Source organism: Hemiscyllium ocellatum, chromosome 9, assembly GCF_020745735.1.
Source record: "Hemiscyllium ocellatum isolate sHemOce1 chromosome 9, sHemOce1.pat.X.cur, whole genome shotgun sequence".
Taxonomy (NCBI): Eukaryota; Metazoa; Chordata; class Chondrichthyes; order Orectolobiformes; family Hemiscylliidae; genus Hemiscyllium; species Hemiscyllium ocellatum.
In genome coordinates, this window is record NC_083409.1 from 77,088,608 (window position 1) to 77,115,125 (window position 26,518).

The 26,518-nt window shown below is 39.3% G+C and overlaps 2 protein-coding genes across 3 annotated transcripts in view; both read left to right on the forward strand.

Annotated features, from left to right (window-relative positions):
- Window positions 1-11,877, forward strand: part of gpbp1l1 (GC-rich promoter binding protein 1-like 1) — a 104,403-nt gene extending 92,526 nt beyond the window's left edge. For both annotated transcript variants that reach the window (XM_060829853.1, XM_060829854.1), the window contains exons 11-12: window positions 253-355; window positions 11,064-11,877. In XM_060829853.1, coding sequence (XP_060685836.1) covers window positions 253-355; window positions 11,064-11,219 — 259 coding nt within the window. In that variant the 3' untranslated portion in view covers window positions 11,220-11,877. The remainder of the gene's footprint in view (window positions 1-252; window positions 356-11,063) is intronic.
- A 1,366-nt stretch (window positions 11,878-13,243) lies between these two features.
- ccdc17 (coiled-coil domain containing 17) overlaps window positions 13,244-26,518 on the forward strand; it is a 75,510-nt gene continuing 62,235 nt past the window's right edge. Inside the window, exon 1 of the mRNA XM_060829587.1 lies at window positions 13,244-13,524. Within this exon, the coding sequence (XP_060685570.1) occupies window positions 13,306-13,524 (219 nt within the window). The 5' untranslated portion in view covers window positions 13,244-13,305. The remainder of the gene's footprint in view (window positions 13,525-26,518) is intronic.

The following is a 26,518-nucleotide window of genomic DNA, read 5'->3' on the forward strand; positions in this document are numbered from 1 at the left end:
TAGAGCTCTCAAAGATAGTGGAATCAAGGGTTATGGGATAAGGCAGGAAGCGGATACTGATTAGGAATGATCAGCCATGATCACATTGAATGGTGGTGCAGGCTCGAAGGGCTGGATGGCCTACTCCTGCACCTATTGTCTATTGTCTAAAATAAAGCAGTGATTATAACAGCTCTAATGTAAATATCTTTTTATAAAGCTTCTAAATTCTATTTGCAGGATCACAGTTAATCTTTGTTCATTTCCACACAGATTATTGAAAGCAATGGGTTGGCAAGAATACTCGGAGAATGATGATAACTTCTTGCCTTTGACTGAAGATGAGCTCAGGGAGTTCCAGGCCAAAACTGAGCAGGTATGTATGTGTGTTTTATCATTTAAAAGTAATGCACACAGCTAAGATTTCATTATTTTATGGTTTATTTGAGATTATTAAGTAAACCAATGTTTAGAACCTCACCCATCACACAAGAGTTTTGTTTGCTAGAACCTTACGTAAAAGATTTAAGATTCACTTGAATCACAGCAGGATTCGAGCCTGCAATCTTCAGCTTGCGCTCCACCTCATGCTGAAGTCGAATGTCCATTATCCATGAGGCATATGGCCCCCTTTCTTTTTAAAGTCGAATGATTACTATGAAATCACTGTTGATTACAGTAAAAACACATTTGCAGTGGTGGGATTTTAACACAGGATCATGGACCATTACCTGAGTCTTTGTGTTACTAGTCCAACAACTATAATGCCATTTTACCTGAAAGCAATTCCATATTTGATAGCGTAAATTTGTTAGCTTAAACCCACAAACTTAACCTTACGTTTGACCTAGGCCATATGACTTCTTTTCAATAAATATTTTACAGCTAATCACAATCAAATAAAATAAAGTTTATTTCCTCACTCGCTTACGTAAGAAGTAGAAGTGCTCAAGGAGAAATGACTAATTATAGAAAAATAACCTAATCATCGACTTAAGTTATGTTTTAACTGTCCTATATTGCAGGTCCACAAATGGCAAATTTTAATTTTACTTTGGATTCCTTTTGCCATGCACAAATGCACCATATATTTCCTTCAGTGGTTGGTGCATTCAAATGGGGTGTAAGCTTGATTTTATTCATGCCCCTTGAACGAATCATTAAATAAATTGTAGCAACAACTTGAACATAGAACTTTAAAATTGGGGAAAATATATCTTTGAAGTATTTTACTGTAAAGAAAAACTGATGGCAAGCTAACCAAGAAAGATTAGGAGGTCTTGTCGACAGCTAGCTCAAAAAGTTGGACTTGGCGAACAGCATTGAATGAAATGGAGTGGCATAGCTGGAGTAGACCATTTCACCCTCTTGCCTGCTATGCCAATCAATAAGATCATGGCTGATTTCATGGAAGGCTCAGCTTCATTTTCCTGCTTAACTCTGATAATGTCTGGCTCTCTTGTCAGTCAAGAATTAATCTACCCCTGCCATAAAAATATTCAGTGATCCTGCCTCCACACTTGGGTATAAAAATTTTTTGGGTCTCTGAACTCCCAAGAGAGAATTTCTCCTTCTCTGCAACTTAACTGAGGAGGCCCCTTATTTTCCAACTGTGTCTCCTAGTTCTGGGGAAGACCTACCTACACTGGAGCAGGGGTGGTTGAAAGCATTATGAAGTAACAGAAGACATTAAGGTCAAAGGAATGATGAGTTGATGAAAGGTTTCTAGTAGGCGGAGTTGGGTACTGCAGATGCTGGAGATTAGAGTCAAGATTAGAGTGGTGCTGGAAAAGCACAACAGGTCAGACAGCATCTGAGGAACAGGAAAATGTTTCTGGCAAAAGCCCTTCAATGGGATTAACAGGAAAATTGATGTTTTGGGCAAAAGCCCTTCATCAGGAAGCAGCAGGAAAGTCGACTTTTCGGGGAAAAGCCCTTCGTCAGCATTCTTGATGAAGGGCTTTTGCCCGAAATGTTGATTTTCCTGCTCCTCGGATGCTGCCTGAAAAGTTTCTCATGCCTGTTCAAATTAAGGAGATCGGGTTGGTATTGATAGAAAGATGATCATTGGAACCAATCTTTCGTTTATTTAGGGGGTGAAACATTATAGAAATTATGCAGGTTGTTCTGAGATAGCGCGTGTTTTGGCAGCACAATTTGGCCATAACACCGCTGAAGAATTTGGGAATGGTATTTTGGAAAACCCCATTCACAATAGCGTGATTCCAGCAGGGATCGGTTTGTGCGCTTCGGTCTGTGCATAAACTGATGTCCGCAGTGAAATCTCCGTGCTGTTCAATGCATGTGCTGATATCCGTGCTATATGATGCATGCGTGATATTGATGCCAGACACTGTGTCGTTCTGCATATGTGTTGATGTCCGCACTCAAGTCTCAGCGCCGTTCTGTGCATGCACAATGTGAGTGCTAGTCTTCATGCTGTACTGCGCATGTGCCGATGTCTGCTGCCAAGAGCAATGTTCTGTGAGAGGTACTGCAGAAAAAGCAGCTTTCTTACGTTTTTTTAAATGTACTGTACTAAATTTACTTTTGGTTCATCAATAAATATGATTTCAACCTTCATTCAGATTGTGCTAGACTTTGTGTTAGAGTTTTGGGTGATTTTTGAACAATTGTGAATGGTCTGCCCCGAACCCCACTTTTCCCAGAGGCCCCATTATTTCAATTAAGTGAGGTTTTGCTGGTAGGCAACTATGGTGTTATAGGAGAACTACCAATACCTCAACCCACACCCTGATTTCAACAAGTGTCCTTTTACTAAGTTCTTATCAACCTTTTCAGACATGTTATGACACACTTTTAGGCTGGATATTGGTTTGCTCGCTGAGCTGGAAGGGTCATTTTCAGACATTTTGTCACAATACTACGTAATATCTTCAATGAGCCTCTGGATGAAGCACTGCTGATGACTCATGCTTTGTATTTAAATGTTTGAGTTTCTTTTGGGTTGGTGATGTCATTTCCTGTTCCTTTTCTCTGGGGGTGGTGGTAAATGGGACCCCCATTTACCACCCCCTGAGAAAAAGAACAGCAAATGACATCTCCACAGGGAATGACATCACCAACCTAATGAAACCCAAACATGTAAATAAAAAGCAGGAATCATCAGCAGTGCTTCATCTGGAGGCTCACTGAAGATGTTACCTAGTATGGTGATGAAACATCTGAAATGAACCTTCCTGCTCAGCGAGCAACCCTACATCCAGAACCTCAACCTGAGCTTCACCTCTGGACTTCGGTAAGGTTCATAGTTCCTTGCAGTTGAGTTGCAGGGAGATAGGATAGTGAAGAAAACTTTTGGTATGCTTTCCTTTATTGGTCAGAGCATTGAGTATTGGAGTTGGGAGGTCATGTTGCAGCTCTGCAGAACATTGGTTAGGCCACTTTTAGATCATTGTGTGCAGTTCTGGTCACCTTCCTATCAGAAGGATGTTGTGAAATCTGAAAGGATTCAGAAAACATTTACAAGGATGTTGCCAGGGTTGGAGGATTTGAGCTACAGGGAGAGGCTGAAAAAGGCTGGGAAAGTTTTTTCCCTGGAGGGTCAGAGGCTGAGGGGTGACCTTATAGAGGTTTATAAAATCATGAGAGGCTTGGTTAGGGTAAATAGGCAGTCTTTTCCCTGGGGTAGGTGAGTCCAGAACGAGAAGGCATAGGTTTAGAGTGAGAGGGGAAAGATATAGAATGTTTTCACGCAGAGGGTGATGTCTGTCTAGAAAGTGATGGAGGCTAGTACAATTGCAACATTTAAAAGGCATCTGGATGCGTATACGAATAGGAGGGGTTTGGAGGGATATGGGCCAATTGTTGGCAGATAGGACTAGATTAGGATATCTGGTTAGCATGGATGTGTTGGACCAAAGGGTCTGCTTCTGTACTATATATCTCTATGACTGTAATTGCATTACAATTCCACTGGCTACTGTGATAGTATTTGAGTCCTTGTTCGACAGTTAGCCCAAGCCTCTGGGTTATTTGTGTTGATGTTACTGCTGTGCCACTGTCTTTGGTAATATCTTTTTATGTGTGCTCAAGTGAAACACAAACTAATGCCCTCTAACTGCATATAATTAAACACAGTCATCAGGTGTTTACAGAAGAACGCCATTCAGGTTCGCGCCATTAATAACGAATTGGATGCACTAATCTTATTTTCCACTCTTGACTCGTAACCCTGAAGGGGATAGCAACAAAAGTGCAATCTAATTGCTGTTTGAGTGTTTTCAAAAGTTTATGATTCAGCCATCCATTCAGTGTGTTGCAGACTCTGACCACCCTCTGGGTCTAAAGATGGCTTAACTTTTTAGCTTTCTCACTCTTTTCTACTACTCGAAGAGTTGCCTTCTCTGTCAATTCTATTTTTGTTCTACATAATTGTATACACCTCTATCAGGTCCCCTCTCAGTCTTCAATATTTCTCAGTTAACAAGTAAAACTTATCCAATATTTCCTCACATCTCAGTCCCTCCAACCCAGGCAACATCTTAATAATACATATTGTCTGCACCCTCTTGAGTACAATTGCAGCCTTCTTGTAATATGGTGAACAGAACTGCATACAGTAATCAAGTTGTGGCCTAACGAGCATTTTATGTAGTTCCTGCATGATCTTCTTGTGCCTCATACAGGCAAGTATCTCATATGCCTTCACAAGTTATCTACCTTCAAGAATCTGTGTATATACATGCAAAGATCCTTCTGGTCTTCAGTACTTTCCAGGGTTCTGCAATGTTTAATATTTTCCCTTGTTGGCCCTCCCCAAGAACATGACCTCGCACTTTTAGAATTAATAATTAATACCACAATAAAGATTGACAAACTAAATTTAGTGCAGAGCGAGAAACAGGCAGGTTTTCGATCAGCTGAATATGATGAGGGAAAAGGATCAGGATTCCCAATGACACATTGGAATACTCGAGTCTAGAAGTGACCAAGATATCCATTGAGAGTTTCAGCAGTAGAAAGGCTAAAAGAGGAATGGCATTGTTGTAAAGGTGAAACTGGTTTGGTTCATACTGTTGAGTATAAACAGAGGAGAAAGTGAGGACTGCAGATGCTGGAGATCAGAGCTGAAAATGTGTTGCTGGAAAAGCGCAGCAGGTCAGGCAGCATCCAAGGAGCAGGATCTCAGACCCTCCTTGAAGAAGGGCTCATGCCCAAACCATCGATTCTCCTGCTCCTTGGATGCTGCCTGACCTGCTGCACTTTTCCAGCAACACATTTTCAGCTATAAACAGTTAGAATCTGAGGAGTGAAACCAACAGAAAGCAAGAACCCAAATAGAACAAGACTAGTGGGGAGTAAAAAGGAGTGAGGATAGCGGTAAGAGAAAACAGATTGAGACATATGAAAGTATAAAAACACAATGACAACAGCAGACTGGCGAAGAGCATAAACACGTTTTACAAGTGCAATAATGTGAAAAGCAGGGAGCATAAAGGAACTAGCAGATTGATAATTAGAGTAATAGAAAAATTAAGTAATGAGAGAAAATTAGCAAGAAATATAGAAACAAACAAGTTTACACAGCTATATGAAAAGAACAATTAATCAACTCAAAACTAAAGAAATAATAAGTGGAAACGAGAAAATAACTTGAGCTTTGACCAATATTTTCTGTCTTTCTTCAGACACAATAGAAGAAATCAAAAGCATCCCAAGGGTAGTGGTAAATTTAGAGGAAAAAGGAACTTAAAACAATCTCAGTAATTGGGAAAAAATGTATTGTGGAAAATCTAATGAAACTAGAGACTGATAGCTGTGCCATTCCTGATGAGCTGCATTCTATAATCTTAAAATAAATGCAAAGTCACACGACACCAGGTTGTAGCCCAGTAGGTTTATTTGAAATCACAGGCTTTCAGAGTGCTGTTACTTCATCTGGTGAAATGACTTCAAATAGACATGTTGGACCTTAACCTGGCATTGTAAGACTTCTGATTTTGTCTACCCAGTCTAACACCGATAGTCCTGCATTATCAAACTAAGTGATGACAGAGGTAGTGGACGTATTGATAGTAAGCTTCCAAAGTTCCCTAGCTTCTTGAAAAGTCCCAACAGATTTGAAAGCCACAATTTAGTATCTATATTCAAGGAAGGAGGAAGACAAAGCAGAAATCAATAGGCCAGTCAACGTAATGTTTGCCATTGGGAAAATGCTAGAAACCATTATCAAATACAGTCTGTTCTGATATAACGTGATAGTTCTGTTCTTATGCGATAAGAAAATCGCGCAATAGCTGCACAATTTCAATTAATTGGGCTAGAATACCATCCTAGCCTATATAGGAAAGGAAAATTCACATTCTACAAATAACAGTCTAAATTCTTCAATCACCTTAAGGCCAATTTGCATTGAAGAAAAGTACATCATAACAGAACCAACTGTCGGCTAAAAGCGTCATGCGTGATATTCATCATAACTGTGGTGAAATGGATATCAGTAGAAACTACATTTTAATTTAACCTTGTAACCTAATTAAGACTCAAGTGGTCTCATTTTGAGTCATGAGTAGAATGCTCATCTCTAATCCACAAACTTTAAGTTGCATTCCAGGCTTTTTGCACTTAATCCAATCTTGGTACTTTAATATAGTCCTACAGGAGAGCACTACAGTTTGGAGGTATGGTTATTTAGATAAGAAATGAAAAGAAATCTGCCTGAGATTGACTATCTTGTTTATTGGTCTTTGATAGCGCAATTGGCTGTTCGATAAGAACAAATCCTTAAACTGTAATTAATTGTGAAAGTCCTAAAAATGTGAACATGTAAGTTAAGCTTGTTTTTCTTTCCAGATTCTATTCCCCACACTCTCAAAGCAACTAATCAGTCAACCATTTTCAATATTTTGGGAGATCATTTCAAAATATTTTAATTTTTTGATTAAATTTAGAATCACATTTTAACTAAACATACCTAACTAATCTTATTAGAATTAATCTTAAAATCTGAAAAGTATTTGATCAAACTATTTCTGTGTTTTTTGCTATGAAGATTGGGTATTTAATACCAAGCTGTTGAATACAGATATTTTTTATCACATGAATGGCTCGGTGGTTAGTACTGCTGCCTTACAGTGCCAGGAACCTGAGTTTGATTCCACCCTCTGGTGACTGTGTGAAGTTTGTATGTTCTCCTCTGTCTGTGTGGGTTTCTGCCGGATGCTCCAGTTTCCTCCCACATCCAAAGATGTGCAGGTTAGGTGGATTGCCCGTGCTAAATTACCCATAGTTTCTAGGGATATGCAGGCTAGGTGGATTTCCCATGAGAAATACAGGTCTAGAGTAGGGGCCTGGGTGAGGTGGTCTTTAGAGAGTTCCTGTGAACTCGATGGGTTGAAGGGTGTTTTGGAGTCTACGGTAGTGTAGGTCTTGTTCATGAAATAATTTCCATGTTAATATGTTCCCTAGGTATTCAATATACATCATATCATGAAGTACAGTGAAACTTATTATGATTGCATTTTAAAAATATGTATGTTTTGGCTGATATAATCTTCCAGGAATTATTTTACTTGACAAACTACTTTACCAATCTGAAAAGTGCTGTAGCTTCAGGATAATCTTCAAGTGAAATAACTTAATGCTGTCGTACACATGAAGATATTGTCATTAGATCTCAGAATGCTTCATATCCATTAACTTCTTTTGAAGTACAATCATTGTTGCCAAATGTGGCAGCTCATTTATATTTAACAAAGCCTGACAAATCATAAACTAGAATTGCCAGATAATCTTTTAACCCCTTGCTTAACAGAAACCAACGTATTTTCACCTTACAAGTATTCAAGGTCTCTGCTATTGCTATTTTTTCAGGAAGAGTTCCAAAGACTTATGATCCTTGGAGAAAAAGGATTGCCTTATCTCTTTAAAATGGGTCCTCCCTGTATTTTTAATCAGTGAGCCTTGTTCTAGATTGCCTCATAAAAGGAAAGCTTCTTTCCACATCTACCCTATCAAGATACCTTGGGATTTTATGTTTCCATAAAATCACCTCTTAATCTTCTAAACTATGTTAAATACAAGTTTAACTCATCTAATCTGTCTCATAAGACAACTCTGCTCTTACAGAAATTAGTTTAGTAAACCTCCTCTGAAGTGACTCTAATCAAGAACATTTACAGCATTCCTTAAACTTGGTGACTAGTACTGTACACAGTGTTCCAAATGCAGTCTAAACAGTGCCCCTTTTAAATGTAGGATAACTTCCAAATATTTGTATTCAGTTGCATTAGTAAAAAATTATAACATTGTATTCGCATTCCTAATTACTTGCTGCACCTGCTTACTAACTTTTTGCAAGTCATGCATGAGAACATCCAGATCCCCTGCTTCTGAGCTCTGTAATCTTTCACCATTTAGATAATTTGCTTTTTTGTTCTTCCTGCCAAATGGACAATTCAGAGATTCCCACATGCCATACTCCATTTGCCATATCTTTACCCATTCACCTAACATTATCATCAAATTTGGCAGTCATACCTTCTGTACCTATATCCCAATTATTTATATAAATTGTAAACAGTTGGAGTACCAGTTCTGATTCCTGTTGCACACTCTTCATTATATCTTGGCAACCTGAAAATGATCCTTTGAAAGCTATTCTCTGCCATAAGACATAGGAGTGGAAGTAAGGCCATTCGGCCCATCGAGTCCACTCCGCCATTCAATGGCTGATGGGCATTTCAACTCCACTTACCCACATTCTCCTCGTAGCCCTTAATTCCTCGAGACATCAAGAATCTGTCAATCTCTGCCTTGAAAATATTTAGCGTCCCGGCCTCCACTGCACTCTGCGGCGATGACTTCCACAGGCCCACCACTCTCTGGCTGAAGAAATGTCTCCACATTTCTGTTCTGAATTGACCCCCTCTAATTTTAAGGCTGTGTCCACGGGTCCTAGTCTCCTCGCCTAAGGAAAAAAATTTCCTAGCGTCCACCCTTTCCAAGCCATGTATTATCTTGTAAGTTTCTATTAAGTCTCCCCTTAATCTTCTAAACTCCAATGAATACAGTCCCAGGATCCTCAGCCGTTCCTCGTATGTTAGACCAACCATTCCAGGGATCATCCGTGTGAATCTCCACTGGACATGTTCCAGTGCCAGTATGTCCTTCCTGAGGTGTGGGGACCAAACCTGGACACAGTACTCCAAATGGGGCCTAACCAGAGCTTTATAAAGTCTCAGTAGCATCTGTTAGCTAGCCATTCTTGTATCTCTACAACATGGGCTTTTATTTTACGCATTAGCATTTGCTGTGGAATCTTATCAAAATGATTTCTGCAAATTTAAGTACAATACTTCCACCAGTTACCCTTTATTCTCAGCATGTTTTATCTCCGGAAAGAATGCCAATAGATTGGTTAAACATGATTTCCCTTTCACAAAACTATATTGACTTTCCCTAATTACCCTGAACTCTCACAGGGTCTCTGCTATAACTTATTTAATAATAACTTCTCACATTTCTCTTTAACAGATCTTCAACTAACTAGCCTGTAATTTCCTGCTTTATGTCTTTCTTTTGGAATAAGGGAGTTATATTTGTGTGGTTTCAATCGCAAAGAACTGTGCTTACAATCAACCTGTGCATTAGTTTAATGTAGATCAGGGCTTCCAAAAGTGGACTTCCATTTGGGAAAAATCTGAAATTTTGGGATGGCAAGCTCTGAAGCAGCAGTACTTAATCTTCCTCCCTGCACTTACCCCTGCTTTAAAAGGTCTTTTTCTCCTCTAACACTCTTTGAAGGGCTGAGACTGTTATCAAGTCTCAAAATGGAGTCACGGTAAGAAGTTGGGAAGCATTGTCGTAGGTGAAATTTTGTTAATACAACCATATTGCCACCATGAAAAATTATTGGGAAGCTATTCTACCAAATTCTCATTACATATATTGCGCTGAATTTGAGTGCATCTATGTTAATTTGGTATGGTGCAGTTTTGATAAGTGCAATGTGATAACAGGGCGGCACGGTGGCACAGTGGTTAGCACTGCTGCCTCACAGCGCCAGAGACCCGGGTTCAATTCCTGCCTCAGGCGACTGACTGTGTGGAGTTTGCACGTTCTCCCCGTGTCTGCATGGGTTTCCTCCAGGTGCTCCGGTTTCCTCCCACAGTCCAAAGATGTGCAGGTCAGGTGAATTAGCCATGCTAAATTGCCCGTAGTGTTAGGTAAGGGGTAAATGTAGGGGTATGGGTGGGTTGCGCTTCGGCGGGTTGGTGTGGACTTGTTGGGCCGAAGGGCCTGTTTCCACACTGTAAGTAATCTAATCTAATCTAAACAGTGAACAATACCAGTTTCAACCATTATTAGCTATCATGTTGTCACCTTTTTGAAAAGTCTCAATCGGTTTTGGTTCCATTGTCTTCTACTGTGTTTTAAGTTTAGTTTGTTCTGAAAGTCAAGTAGCGTGACTTTAGTGAGTGAGCGGTCTGTTGTTCTAAAGGCTAATTTTAAATCTTTGTCTGAATTGTTGCACTGCCTGCTATACAAGCTTTCCATTCCAAGTTTGATTTTGTTACAATGTCTCCAACATTTGTGTCCCAGAGTCTTTTATGGTCTCTCATTCCAAATATTGAGCTCGTTCAATTCCTGTTTCCTTATCCTAAAGTCTGAAAGCTGAAAGCTGAAAACTGAAAACATGAATAAGACCAGTACTCAAATAGCTTTGTCACTCACATTCACTAATTCTGAGACCTCACTATGTTACAATGCACAGTCTATGGCCATGCAATTCTACTCCAGACTTACTGGAGCATCATGTTAATTCCAAGCTCTTCCTTTGATGGCATCCACTGCTTCCTCTCTTCCTTGCTGCAATGTAATTTGTGCAGAGGTGATAGTTTTTCTTTCTCCATCTTGAAGACTGAGGCTGACTGCTTGATTTGACTATATCCCCTTTCTAGATAGAAATAAATATTAAACAATTTATGTAATTTTCTTTAGGTAAGTAGCCCAAATGTACCAGACCTTCCATTTTGATGCAGCTAATGGAGTCAATTGTGATTATTTCCCTGCTATAAACAACACTGTGGCTAATCTGAAATCTCTCTCATTCTTTATAGCTGAAGAAAAATGGCTTTAGGAAAAATGGTTTTCAATTGAAGAACCGGTGTACAGCTTTACATTTCACCGACTGGAGAGGCTTTTTCAATACAGGACTTCATGAAGCATCAGATTCTGAAACAAGCAGTAGTACCAATTCTGATGATGACGCTTAAACTTGGTACAAGTGGAATTCACGTTAAATGTTTTCTTATGGCTGGAGGACTAAACTTACTAAAGCTCTTTTGGCACACAGAGTTATATTTTTCCATGCACAAGGGAGTTGATCATATCCCAAAGAAGAAAATTTGCTTGTTGAGCTTTTTTCTTTTTTCTTTGACCAGCTGGTCCTGTTGAACGCTTCGTAGAATGAAATATGAGTCAATAAAGAAGAAAAGGGGCAAAACACATTGAGTAATCACTTGCAAGGAAAAAATGTGGGTATTTTTTTGAAAGCTTGGAAAAAAACATTTGCAGACAATTAGTAGGAATAGCAGTATGATAGAAAAAGCAGTGTAAGAGACAAATTTAAAATACTGATGATAGTTGTCAAGAATAATGCTAACTACATATGTTTTTCAATGTCGTGACATTTAGAGAAAAGCAAGCAAGATTTGTCACCAGAGGTTTATCTTCATTTCTTTGGTACAGTTGTAAAATATTCACAATAGGAGCTTTGAGTTCTTCAAACAGCCTTGATATTCAGGGTGGATTGTAAAATATAAATTTTGTGAAATTTCAAAGATTAAGATTATTTTGATAACGTTATTTACAAATTTAAAAAAGTGGCTATCACATATGAATATCTGTAAGAGGAAAACTACTGCATTAAAATAACTTGGAATAAATATTTTGCATCAGTTTGCCAGAATTGTTGATGTTGTAATTTTTGAATTATTTGTTATGAAAGAGTTTGTTATATTTTATGAATGGAATGTTTATAATCAAAACATTTACTACAAGGGACAGCAATCTATAGTTTAAACCTAAGCTGATAGTCAGCCAACTATGCATAAATATAAATGTTCCAAGATCATTAACAGTGGTTTGTTGTTCAAAACTGTTGTCTGCAGCTTGGAAACAGAACTTGCATCAGGAATACTTGGCTTACATTTTCAGCTTCAGTCATAGTGTGAACTGGGAGCTGGCAACAGTCCACTGTCTCTTTCACAATGTCATTGAGGCAGAACTTGATATGGGGTTCTGTGTTTTATACATGAAAGAGCTGAATATAAAATTAAATACAACAACTTAAAATCTCGTAGATAATCTTTGAAAATAATTTGATACCTGGCAGTCCCTCTTTAAAGGCATCTCTTTCGGAGAACTTGAAGGTAGATTTGATTCTTGTATCAACCAATGGGGGGTAGTAAACAGTGCAGCAATTGCTGAAATCTTTTGAACACCTTATTTTCTGTGTTCTGTAAATACTAAATCAAAATACTGTGTTCTAATTCTAAATTTAAGTGCAATAGGCAATATGTGATTTTCTTTAATGTCATTTTTGCTGCATTTGTTAATGTGCTAAAACATTGTTGCACACAATTCAATAAGATGACAGTGCTCCTTTAAAAAGTCATTTTAATTTTTCAAAGATTAACTTGTCATATCAGAGTGCCCTGCCCTCCTGCAGTTTCCTAGCAACAATCAAAGCGATCATTCAAACCAAACAACTGACTGCCTCAAAAAATGCAAAACAACTGAATAGGAGATACATTTTACAAAATGTAAAATACACAACGTTTTGATCACTTCATTAACAGGTTTGTTACAAAAAAAACATTAGAATTGACATGCTTCTGAAGAAAAATTATTGTAATGTATTTTGTGTATGAGGTTTTTACAATGTAATGGTTGTTAAGGATTTTGAATGTTGACGTTGTCAAGTTGACATCTGAAGACAGTTTAAAGTAACACCTTGTTAGAGTTAATTGTAGAAACTGTACGTGACATGTTTATTTTTGTTACTAAATATGTTGATGCTACTTTATGTATTTTGGTTTATTCATTGGTTGTGGGAAAGAGACCAGATATATTGGAAATATAAATCTTTAAATGCTGCGATAAGTAGAATGTCTCCAGATCAAAAATAATTGTTAAAAAGTAACTTTGTGTTTAAAAGAGAAACATGAATTGATGTTTATGGTAATATGTCCTGTTAATTGTTGTGAAAATTTGATAACTTACCTGTAAATATATGGGTATTTGAGTTTGAATTATACCAAGTTTCTGTTTCAACTGAAGGACTTCGCCGGCTTCAGTATGGATGTTGGGAATTTCCATTGTGACAATTGTAATATGAACTTCAGATCATTAACACTATTAGAAAAACACAAAGACAAGTTCTGTATTGGCAGTTATACTGAAGATTCTTACTTATTAACTGCAAAGTCAAGAGACTGTCAGCCTAAAGCTCCTGGACATGGAATTCACAGATTGAGGATAAATGACCCAAAAGAAACAAAAACTCCATATAATATGGTAAGCAAAATATATGCCTGGATGTTTGATCTATACAGGTAGGTTTTGGTTGAATTCTGGTTTACAAATTTTAGCTTCTTATGTTCAAACAACTTTGAAGTTTTGATCATTCTATTGTGCATGTCTGATGGCCATGTGTTCTCAATTTCTCTTTTTGGTTTGTGTCTTTTTTGTATATTCTTCTTTTGCATGCATTTGTCTTCTTACAGATTTGTCACTTTGTTTTCTGTTTTGAAAAATACTTTACTGTGAGTAGAGAGGTTTGTAATCACAGACAGAACTCCTATTAACAGGCCTAAAATGATTAATTGCATACAATGAGAAAGGGCCTCCTAATTAATTTATGCAGAAAAAAAATTGATCTCCGATGGTAGACTGCCAGTATAGATAATCCACCAATTATCCAAGGTTTACAAAATATGGGAGACCATAGAAATCTTCAAAAGATCATTGAAACAATGTTTTAAAAAATTTCCAGTATGAATCATAAGGAATGTAGTTTAACTGAAGTGAATGTTGGAATAGTAGTAGCTTCAAAACATAAAGTGTGCAATGTACAAAACAGTTCATGGTTGTAGTGTTAGAAAGCTATATAGTGTGCAAACTATTTTACATCTCACTTGGATGTGTGTTCTACTTCTTGTGCAGTGGATTTCTCTCTATTTAGTGTCTCCTATTTGAAGATTCTTCAAATTTAATCTGAGTTATTATCTTACAATGGCAATGCATTAATGTACTCAATGCCGAGGATGAAAGGAAGGTAGGTGGTCTTTTACATAGTGAGTTCATGCTTCTATTCAGCTCACTTGAACCTATTACACTGAAGAATATGGAAATTGTCGAGTCATGGAGCTGAAATTTCTGTTCAAAGTGATAAAGAGGATACAAGGTGGAAAGTCCCAAATGTCTCAGTAGTACTGAGCTAGAGGCTCAAATTAATGCTCTGAATGTACAGATTCATATCCCACCATGGCAGCTAGTGAAATTTAAATTCAATTAATAGGTAAACTCCATTACTAAATATGGAATTCAAAGCTCATCTCAGTCATATTGACAGTGACCATGCAATGATCAGAAATACTCTTTTAAACCTATCTGGTTCACTACTTTCCTTTTGGGAAGCAACTCTGTAATTTTTATCTGGTTTCTGTTTAAATAATCGAGTAAAAAATGAGGTCTGCAGATGCTGGAGATCACAGCTGCAAATGTGTTGCTGGTCAAAGCACAGCAGGTTAGGCAGCATCTCAGGAATAGAGAATTCGACGTTTCGAGCATAAGCCCTGATGAAGGGCTTATGCTCGAAACGTCGAATTCTGTTTAAATAATCATCCAGTACCACCTTGAATGCCTCAAATGAAACTGTCTTCAGCACACTTATACACAGAGCATTCCAGGCTTGAACCACTTGTGTGAAAAAGATTTTTCTTACATCATATTTGTTTGATTTACCAATCATGTCCATTCTGTGCTTTCTCATTCTTTATTCTCATAAGCAGGAGTAGTTTGTCCCCAACTACTCTATCCATCCCCCTCATAATTTTGAAAACTTTAGTCAGATCATCTCATGGCCACTTCTGACATGAAAATGGTTCCGATCTTGCCAGTCTAACCTCCGAATATCTTCTGCAATCTTTTTAATACTTTCACATTCTTAAGTGCGGTGTCCATAACTGTACACAGTACTCTAGCTGAGATCGAATATATGTCTTTTAGAAATTCAGCATAACTTTCTTGCTCTTGTAATCAAAGTTCAGGATAATATGCTTACCAGTTGGCCTCTTCACTAGTCTTGTCACCTTGAGTGATCTGTGCACATATGTACCCAGGCTGCTCTGTTCTTGCACACCCTTTAGAAGTGTCCTTCTTATGTTGTATTATCTGTCCTTGTTCTTCCTAGCAGAATAAATCATCTACTTCTCTCTTGCTCCATCAACTTGTCTAGGCCAGTTTTGAAGTTTATCATTGTCCCAATGGTTTGCAGTGTTTCCAAGTTTTGAAGCATCTACAAACTGGGAAATTGTCCCTGATCTAGATGACTCGTATGTGTCAGGAAAACCAAGAATTCCTAATGCGGACTCCTGGGGAACTCCCCTATAACCTCAAAGTTTGTGAGAAAATTTGTAGCTCGGGTGCTCGTTGTTGTGGTTCTGTTCGCCGAGCTGGGAGTTTTTGTTGCAAACGTTTCGTCCCCTTTCTAGGTGACATCCTCAGTGCTTGGAAGCCTCCTGTGAAGCGCTTCTGTGCTGATTCCTCTGGCATTTATAGTGGTTTGAATCTGCCGCTTCTGGTTGTCAGTTGCTGTCCGCTGCAGTTGCCGGTATAATGGGTCTAGGTCGATGTGTCTGTTGATAGAATTTGTGGATGAGTGCCATGCCTCTAGGAATTCCCTGGCTGTTCTCTGTTTGGCTTGCCCTATAGTAGTGGTGTTGGCCCGATCGAATTCATGTTGTTCGTCATCTGAGTGTATGGCTACTAAGGATAGCTGGTCATGTCGTTTCGTGGCTAGTTGGTGTTCATGGATGCGGGTTGTTAGCTGTCTTCCTGTTTGTCCTATGTAGTGTTTTGTGCAGTCTTTGCATGGGATTTTGTACACTACGTTGGTTTTGCTCATGCTGGGTATCGGGTCCTTTGTCCTAGTGAGTTGTTGTCTGAGCGTGGCTGTTGGTTTCTGTGCTGTTATGAGTCCTAGTGGTCGCAGCAGTCTGGATGTCAGTTCAGAAATGCTCCTGATGTATGGTAGTGTGGCCAGTCCTTTGGGTTGTGGCATGTCCTCATTTCGTTGTCTTTCCCTTAGGCATTTTTTGATGAAATTGCGCGGGTATCCGTTTTTGGTGAATACCTTGTATAGGTGGTGTTCTTCCTCTTTTTGTAGTTCTGGTGTGCTGCAGTGTGTTGTGGCCCTTTTGAATAATGTCCTGATGCAACTTCGTTTGTGTGTGTTGGGGTGGTTGCTTTCATAGTTCAGGACTTGGTCTGTGTGTGTGGCTTTGTTTCTTAGTGATTTTAGTGCTTCTTTCTCCTTGGTGTTGAGGTTGTGTGTTTGTCTTTTCCCCTATAACCTTTCTCCAGCCCAAAAAAATGCCCATTGACCATTGCAGTCTGTTTCGTACCATTTATTCAGGTTTGTATTCATGTTGCAATTGAAAGGTTTGTATTTGCTGCACTTATTCTCAAAACCTTTATTGAACAAGAGTGTAATGTCTATGATTCTGCAGTCTTGTGGCATCTCCCAAATGCAGAATTATTAAAAGATTATGGCCAATACGTCCACTACTTCCACTCCAACTTATTTCCGTATACTTCAATACATCTCTCCTGGTCTTGGTGCCTTGTCATCTTTAAGTACCAACAGTTTATTGGACACACCTTATCAATTTTGAATCCTTCTCGAGACAAGGAGTGGCTATCATATTCCGATTGCTACTATGCCCTTTTTAATGTTAGGAAACAGCTGGCAGGAGATTGCAATCATGGCTGCTTCAGAAACCTGACAAGTCTGTCATCGCGCAGAACACTGGAGGAGGCAAACAGTTCCCTCTTTTTCACAACAGCCCTAATCTGTGATTCAATGTCCAGTGCAGATGGCTGCTTTTGTCAACTCCTGTGAAACGCTAAGCACTGCTCTTCTCAAGGCCACAAGAAATGACAAAGTTTCAAAATACAGCGCAGTCCATCACACACAACAGCCTTTCATCCATTCACTCCATCTATACTTACCGTTGCTTCGGGAAAGCAACTAACATAATCAAAGACATCTCCCACTCTGGTTGTACTCTCTTCCTCCTTCAGGCAGAAGATATAAGAATTTGAGTACACGTACGAATAGATTCAAGAACAGCTCCTTCACTGCTATTATCAGTCTTCTGAACAGACCTCTCAAATGTTCTGATCTTTCTCTGAACCTTCTCTGTGATTGTATCACTATTCTGCAGTCTGTTCTGCTACCATCATGCACTTTAGTATGATCTAAATGTACAGCACTGTAATAGCCCCTTCAGTCCAACTCATCCATGCCGACCAGATGTCCTAAATTATTCTAGTCCCACCTGCCAGCACTTGGCCCATATCCCTCCAAAGCCTTTATTTTCGTATACCCATTCAGATGCCTTTTAAATGTTGTAATTGTACTAGCCTCCACCACTTCCTCTGGCAGCTCATTCCATACATGTATCCCCTCTGTGTGAAAAAGCTCCACCTTAGGTTCCTTTTAAATATTTCTCCTCTCACCCTGAATTCATGCCCATCATGATTTTATAAACCTCCGAAAGGTCACCCCTCAGTCTCAAATTTTGACCTTTTCTGTTTCATCGACTAACCTGGAAATGAATTCCACACCCCACAACTCACTCTGAGGAGGTTCTCCTGCCTTCTGATCTGATTTATTTCACTGAGTCTTGTATCAGCCCTCCTGCCCCTGCGCTCACCCACTTGCCAAACAGAGTCGACTTCTATGTGCATAGTTCCATCCTTATACTTCACAGGAATGGTAGTGAACAATTGTCATGAGAGCAATAAATCAAAATATATCAAATATGTAAATATATAGTCAGGATGCCGGGTACATAGGATGCAGAGTAAGTGATTGTTTTAAGATTGGACTGTGCAGGGTTTTCATTTGAGAAGGTAGGTATTGGATCTGGTGGGAAGGGTGTCCGGTCTGATGGTGTTTCTTGGTTTGTTAGCATTGTGTTAGACTTGATTATGAGCTGTTCCTGCATATGAAGTTATTGTCACTTACATACTCGAACATCTAAATTTCTCTGCACCTTGGAATTCTGCAGTTTTCCATTGAACAATATTCTGTAATTCTTGTTGACAAAGTGAACACTTCTCTGTGTTCCCACATTTCCCTCTATCAGCCAGATTTTTGCCTACTCTCTGAACCTATTTATCCACTACCTAATGTCTACTTCAAGACATACTTTTCTGCCTGTCTTGGTGTAATCTGCAAATTTCATGTCTTTGCTCTCCTCCAAGCCATTGGAAGTTGAGGCCATGGCACAAACTTCTTTAGGACTCCACTCATCATAATCCTGAATGCCCAAGATTTATTGGTTCATACTTTCTGGTTATTGCCAGTCTTTTCCACAATATCTTTTAGATTAGATTAGATTACTTACAGTGTGGAAACAGGCCCTTCGGGCCAGCAAGTCTACACCGATCCGCCAAAGCGCAACCCACCCAGACCCACTACATTTACCCCTTACCTAGCACTATGGGCAATTTAGCATAGCCAATTCACCTAACCTGCACATTTTTGGGCTGTGGGAGGAAACCGGAGCACCCGGAGGAAACCCACGCAGACACGGGGAGAACGTGCAAACTCCACACAGTCAGTCACCTGAGGCGGGAATTGAACCCAGGTCTCTGGCGCTGTGAGGCAGCAGTGCTAACCACTGTGCCACCGTGCCGCCCACAAATTTGGTACCTTATCTAATGGCCTCTAGAAATTCAAGTCCAGGCTCTGGCTTAGCACAGAAACATGGAAATTAGGAGCAGGAGTAGGCTATTTTATGATCATGGCCGATCATCCAACTCAACAGTCTGTTCCCACTTTTCCTGCATATCCTTTGTTCTTTTTAACCCCAAGTCACATTTTCCAACTCCTTTAACTCATGCAGTGGTTTTGACCTTGACTGCTTTCCTTGAACGTGAATTCCGCAGACTCACCACTTTGGGTGAAGAAATCTTTCCTTTTTTCAGACCTAAATGGTTTACCCTATTTCCTTAGACTATGACTCCTCCACCAGTATAGCCCCTCTCCAGTGCTGTTAGAATTATATAGGTTGCTATGAGATCCTCTCTCATTCTTCTGAACTCCAATGAATATAATCCTAGCTGATTCAACATAATTTAATTGTTTTAAGTTTTGTCATATGTACTCAAGTACAGTGAAAAGCGTACAGTATTACCACACTCGGCACCATCTTCGGTATGAAGGTACTTCTCCTCAATCACCAGTCTTGTTGCCTTGAATCAATTTTATAAACCTTTGTTGCACTCCCTGTGTAGCAATATGTCCTTTCTCAGATGTAAGAGAACTGCACGCAGTATTCCAGATATGGTCTCTCTCTAAGGCCCCTGTATAATTGCAGCAAAACATTCCTGCTCCCATACTTAAATCATCTTGCTATGAAGGCCAAGATACCATTTGCCTTCTTTACTGCCTGCTGCACCTGCATGCTTAGCTTCAGTGACAGGTGTACAGGTCCAGTTGCACATTCCCTTCTCTCAATTTATAGCCACTCAGATAATCTACCTTCCTGTTTTAGCTCTCAAAGTGGCTAACCTTGCACTTATCCACATTGTACTGTATTGGCTATGCACTTGCCCACTCATTCAGCTTGTTCAAATAACACGGAAGCATCTTTGCATGTTCCTCGCAGCTCAGCATCTACCCAGCTTTGTGTCATGTGCAAATTTGGAGATATCACATTGCTGCCACTCTTTGAACTGCATTTCCCATGTTACTATTTTCCTTTCTCTTTGTCTCAGTTTGTTGATGTGTAGCATCTTTCCCATATTTAATCCCTGGCCCCCACTATTTAGTTTAAAACTTTCCTCGTTCAGTGGTTCACAAGAATACTGGTCCTAGCTCAATTCAGCCATAAATCATCCCAGTGGTACGAATTGCAATTTCCACAGTCCTGATGTCAATAGCCCACAAGCCAGAACCACCTTCTCCCATGCTGGTCTTTAAGTTACACTTTCATCTCTCTAATTTTATATACCCTATGCCAAATTGCTCACAGCTCAGGTAATAATTCAGATTATAACCTTTGAGTTTATGCTTTTGAATTGTGTGCCCAGCTTTTTCTGCAGAATGTTTTTCCTAATTCTGACTATGTTGGTACCTACATGGACCACAACTACTGGAACCCAGTGAAAGTTACCTCAGTACCGTGAGCAGGTTCCGGAACCCTGAAACTGAGCTGGTAACAATATTGTCTGGATTCTCACTCTTTACTATGAATTAAATCAATTCCCCTCACTGTACTGTCTACTATCACATGCCTGGTCCTTCCCCCTACTTGAGTGGCTCCCTCTGCAATGGTGTTATGTTCGGTTTACTCATCCACCTTGCAGTCCCCTGCTCTCATTCAAACAGACTGAAATAGCCTCAATCCTATTGGACTATTACAGAGGCTAACTCACTTGCCCTCTGGTTCCCCTTGTCTGTCTCACTTAAAGTCACACTGTCCTGTCACTGACTAAATCAGAAGTCTCTAGGCTAGGTGATATGACTGTCTCCTGGTACAAAAATTCCAGGTAATTTTCCCCTGCAAGCAGTGTCTGCAGTTCAGTCTCTGCCTCAAACTCTGAGTCAAACCTACTTGAACTTCAAACATTTGACCCGGATTGCATTGGTAGCCAGAAGATCCCCCCCACGTGCTACAGCTTTGACAAATCTAGCCTGCAATTATTAATCCATTTTAAGTAATCATTTAGCTATATTACTCAAATATGTATGTTTTATATAAATTTTGAATGTGACCACCAATTTGTTTATTATATTAAAACATTAAGAACAAAAAAGACCTTAAAAATGTTCTGAGGAAGGGTTCCAACCTGAAATGTTAATGCTGATTTCTCTCCACAGATGCCACCAGATCTGCTGAGCTTTTCCGTCAATTTCCCTGTTTTTGTTAACCATGCTCATCAAACAGCTAGCCCCTTTCTCATTAAAGCAGTTTCCAATTCCAGTCAGCTCCAATATCTATATACTTTTTTTTTAGTATGTAATGAACTCTGCTGTGCTTTTGTTAGAAGTACATTGACAAATTCCTGTGAATATGTTCAAGTGAACGACCATCATGGTAGCTAAATTATAAAACTAAAACCTATGGTCTTTCAAGACATGTTTTGTTCTGGAATCTGACTTGTCCAATATTAACATTAGCTGGGATCATAACAATTTGTCAGCTCATTTGGTTGGCATGTTGAGGGAATCTCCTAACTGAGGATGCAACCAATATATTGGAATGAATCAATAAAATGTGTTGCTTTTGAATTAGCAATGTTTGAAAATGTTTGCTGTACAATTGTAACAATCACAGAGTATGCTGGAGAAACTCAGTAGGTTTGCTGGCATCTGTGACATTTTGGGTCTGATATGGCTTCAGAACAGAAAGATGTTGGAATATTGTAAGTCAGTTTGTGGATCTGTGCAACATATTAAGTCATATTGACTTTTCCACAATGTGTTGGAAACATAAAATATGATCAAAAATTTAAGAATTTTTAATAGGCCCAGTAGAGAAACATTGCATAACCCGATAAGTCCTCGGACTCAGATTTGGACATACCATCACCTCAGAAGATTTGCATCCCATCAATTTGGTTGAGTTTGTAACTAAATCTTGAGGTGTTTGAACACCTGTGCCAAATAACTTAAAATCTCCTCCTCTCCATTTTACTGCTATAGATGACAATCCAAACCCCCTCCTCTTTTCAAAGTGGGCAGTCACAGCACTCAACTCAGTCTTGTTGACCATCATTACACTTGTTGCTTGTACCGAGCCTTTGCAGACAATGGGAAAGAGCAGCACACAGAATTCCAAGTTGGTTGCATATGTTCAAGATTGTCCAAGCAGAACGCTTACTTTGCTGCTCCAGAAGCTAAGTAATCCAACCAGCAGTGTGGTATGAAAGCTTCAACAGGCCAAGTAACTTCGTATGCAATTTTAATTTTTAAAAAACTTCTGAAATAATGAAAAAAATGATTATACTGGTCCTTGTGGGAGCTGGTGGTCAGATAAATTGATTTAAGAGAATGAAATAATGATTCTAAGCTTTATAAAATCATAATGCAAGTTGTTTTGTTCAAAGTCTGATTTTCTTTGACTTATGGAATGAAAACATGTTGCTAAGTGATAAATGTTTTGTTTTAAGATCTGTTCAAGTGATAATATGGTTGACTGCTCTGTTAGTGGTATATAAGCACCTGGAGCTTGTAAAAGCTACAATGGAAACCTACTATCTATTCTGTAAACACAATGAGATATTGGTTTCTACAATGATTTCTAGCTTTAAGCCTGAAGCTTCTGTCAATCTTGTGATTGCGGAATGTGGGAAATGGGCGATAGATGTCAACCACAGTGTAAATCAATTGGAATTGTTACAATAAACTTGATCCATTGAACCTTGGGGTACAAAAGGTCCAGTACATCTGTCCTATGAAAAGTAAATGAGAAATGCGCTTTGAGAATCCTAATTAGAACTGGTGATTTTTAATTTTTTCCATTTATATTGGCCAGCTATCCCAATTCTTCTAAACTGAAAAGCTGTCCTATTCAATCTACATGACCTCTCATTTTAGAATTGACTCCCGCATGTTTGAGTTGTCCCTGTACAACATCTCTCTCTGAATCTGTGAAAGCCAGCAAGTGACCTTTTGACAGGCCTTTGCCTTTCTTCAGTTCACCAACATGTTTGTGAGAATTTGTGAACAATTCCAGTTCCTTAGCATGATTAATGTTTGGCAGGAAATAAAAGGACAAGAAGGTTTTAATAGATTATCTGTGGTTAAAGATAAATAATCCAGGATGGCAAAAAATATTCTACTTTTGCTTCTTTTGAAAATCAGTCACACAAATGATCTTTTAGGAGAAAGTGAGTACTGCAGATGCTGGAGATCAGGGTTGATGGTGGGGTGCTGGAAAAGCACAGCCAGTCAGGGAGCATTCAAGGAGCAGGAGAATCAACATTTCGGGCAAAAGCCTCATTCCTGATGAAGAGCTTTTGCCTGAAACATCGATTCTCCTGCTTCTCAAAAGCCGCCTGACCTGTGTTTTTCCAGCACCCTACTCTCGACACAAATGATCTTGCTCATTTTGAAGATATACACTTTAGTGGCTGGATTCAAAGTGAGGTCAGTTACCAATGTGTTGTGAAGATGACATCCTCAGTGCTTGAGAGCCTCCTGTGCAGTGGTCGGTATATTGGGTCCAGGTTGATGTGCTTATTGATTGAACTGACCACTGCAGCGGACATCTGGAACTGACAACCGGAAGCAACAGATTCAAACCACTACAAATGCCAGAGGAAAGATCACAGAAGCGCTTCACAGGAGGCTCCCAAGCACTGAGGATGTCACCTAGACAGGGGATGAAAGGTCTGCAACACAAATTCCCAGCTCGGCGAACAGAACCACAACAACGAGCACCCAAGCTACAAATCTTCTCACAAACTTTGTTGTGAAAACTTATATTTTATTGGCCTTTGGTGATGATCTATGATGCTCCCCCCCCCCACCCAGAGGGATTCTGGTGGCATTATAAGAGACTGAGTAAGGGTGGGGGTTTCGTATCTCAAAACTTCCTATACGTGATTGACACTGTTTTTAAAATTCATTGAATGTGGGCATTGCTGGTTACGCCAGCATTTATTGCAATCCCTAATTCACCTCAAGAAAGTGGTAGTGAGCTGTCTTCTCAAACCTTGCGATCGTGTAGTGTAGGTATACCTACAGTGCTTTTGGGGAAGGAGTCACAGAATTTTGACTGACAGCAAAAGAATATGAATATGGTTCAGATCAAAATGTGGTGTGGCTGGGTGGTGATCATGAGGTTTGTATGCATCGACTGCCCTTGTCCTTCTTGGTGGTGGAGGTCACAGGTTTGGAAGGTGCCGTGGAAAATGGTTGAGATAAAAAAAAATTGAATGTTTTCAAGAAAGAGTGAGATTTAATTCTTAGGACTAGAAGGATTAAAGATCTGGAGAGAATGTGGGAACAGGGTACTGACTTGGATGATCAGCCATAATCATATTGAATGGCACAGCAGGATCAAAGGGTGATATGCCCTATTCCTAATCCTCTTTTCTATGTTTCTGTTTAAGCAGCCTTAGCGAGTTGTTTACTATATCTAGTAGTTGGTACACACTGCAGCCACTGTGTGTCAGTGGTGGAGGGAGTGAATGTTTAAGGTGTCAGATGGGTTGCCAATCAAGTAGATTGCTTTGTCATGGATGATGTTGACCTCCTTAGATGTTGTTGGATATGCAGTCATCCAGCCAAGTGGGGTTATTCGATTGTACGCTTCACTCGTGCCTTGTTGAGGACTATTTTTAGGAAGTTACGTCCCACAGAATTTCTCATCTCTGACCAGCTTGAAGCTACAGTATTCATACAGCTAGTCCACTTCAGTTTCTAGTCATTTGTAAGAATGTTTTAATGCGGGGTGGGTGGTGGTGGTGGAGGAGGAAGAGGAGGGGTGGGTGCAGTGATGGTGAGACGTTGAATGTCAAGGGATAATGGATGGATTCTGTCTGCTTGGAGATGGCTTTTGCCTGGCATACATGTGATATGTTGTCGACTGTTATTTGCAATTTATCAGCCAAACCAAAATACCTTTCAAGTTTTTTTGCAATTAGCCATGGTTCAGTATCTGACAGGTGCTGAACATTGTGCAATCATCGCCAAACATCCCAACTTCTGACCTTACGGAATAGGGAAAGTCATTGATGAAACAACTGAAGATGGTTGGGTCTTAGACAGTCTTGTGAGGTGCTCCTGCAGTGATGTATCTGGAATGAGAAGTTCTGGGAAGCACAGTTATCTTCCTTTTTGGTTAGTATGACTCAACAATTGGAGATTTTTCCTCTCAATTCCCATTAACTTCAGTTTTGCTAGGGCTGCTTGATGCCAAGCTCAGGCAAATGTCGCCTTCATGTCAAGGGCAATAATTTTCACTTATCCTCTTGAATTCTCCATGTTTGGAACAAAGTCAAATGAGGTCAAAAGATGAAATGGATGCTGTAGACCCAAACTGTATGTCAGTGATCAGTTTATTAAGTGCTGTCTGATAGCAATGTGTATGGTGCTTTCCATCATTTTTATCATTAAGATTACACTAATAGTGCAGTAATTGTTTGGACTGAATTTGTCCTGATTTTTGTAGACAGGGCATGACCTAGAAATTATCCACATTGCCAGGTAGATTCCTGTGTTGTAGCGCCACTTCAGTCATTCTGAAGTCAAATGTTGTCAGGGCTCCCAGCCTTTGTGGTGTCCAGGCCTTCAGCCATTCCTGCTTTGGAGCAGGGCCAAATATGACATAATGATCTGCAAAGCTGTGTCGACCTTCAGAAGATTCATCACATTCCCCAAAAAATAGTATTATTTGAACACAAGGGGCAATGAAAGTAGAAATATGAAGCTTTATATTTGCACTTTTAAACATTTAACACTTATTGCTATCCTCGTTGTAGTCCATTTGGATGCAGAGCTCAATTAAGCATATCGGTAGGATAATCTGTGTTGATGAACATGACTGAATTCTTTTCAGAAGGGTTAATGAGGATAATGTATTTGATGAGGTTTACATGGATCTAGGTATCACTTGGTAGCATATAAACAGTGGTGAAGGTGCAACAAAAATGTAGTATTCCAACTTCAAAATGTCTCTCAAGCCTTTTTGAATTTTGAAATACTGTCAAATGAAAGCAGTTCATGATTTTAATGTTTTGCATATATGAAAACCTTTTAATTTACAAAAACAAAAGCAAATACACTGATGATCACTTACTGAATGGAAACAGCAATACAGTCTGCAATAAAATTAAAACATTTTCTTTTGAGATATTTGGATATCACTGATGTCCTCAAATGTTGCACAACAATATTTACTACTTTCTGCGTACAGTCGGTTCTGCTATAACACCTGTTTCTTCAACGAAACTTGGCTTTAACGCAATTGAAGAATTTTGACCACTATTTGTAGAATGCGAACTTACCCATATTGGCTATGATACGATTCAGGCCCCACTAGTTTGGATGGTGCAGCAAATTATGCAATTTTCTTATAACGTGAGATTGCACGGGAACAGAAATAATGTATAATATTGGTACCGACTGAACTTGATGCTTCCTGCTGGCAACATTTCTTGCAGTATCATTCATCCTTGAAGACTTTTGTCTACAATAACGTTTCCCTTAGTTTGATATTGTTACACTCAAGGAGAGCTGCCTTTTCACTTATTAGGGAAAGTCAAC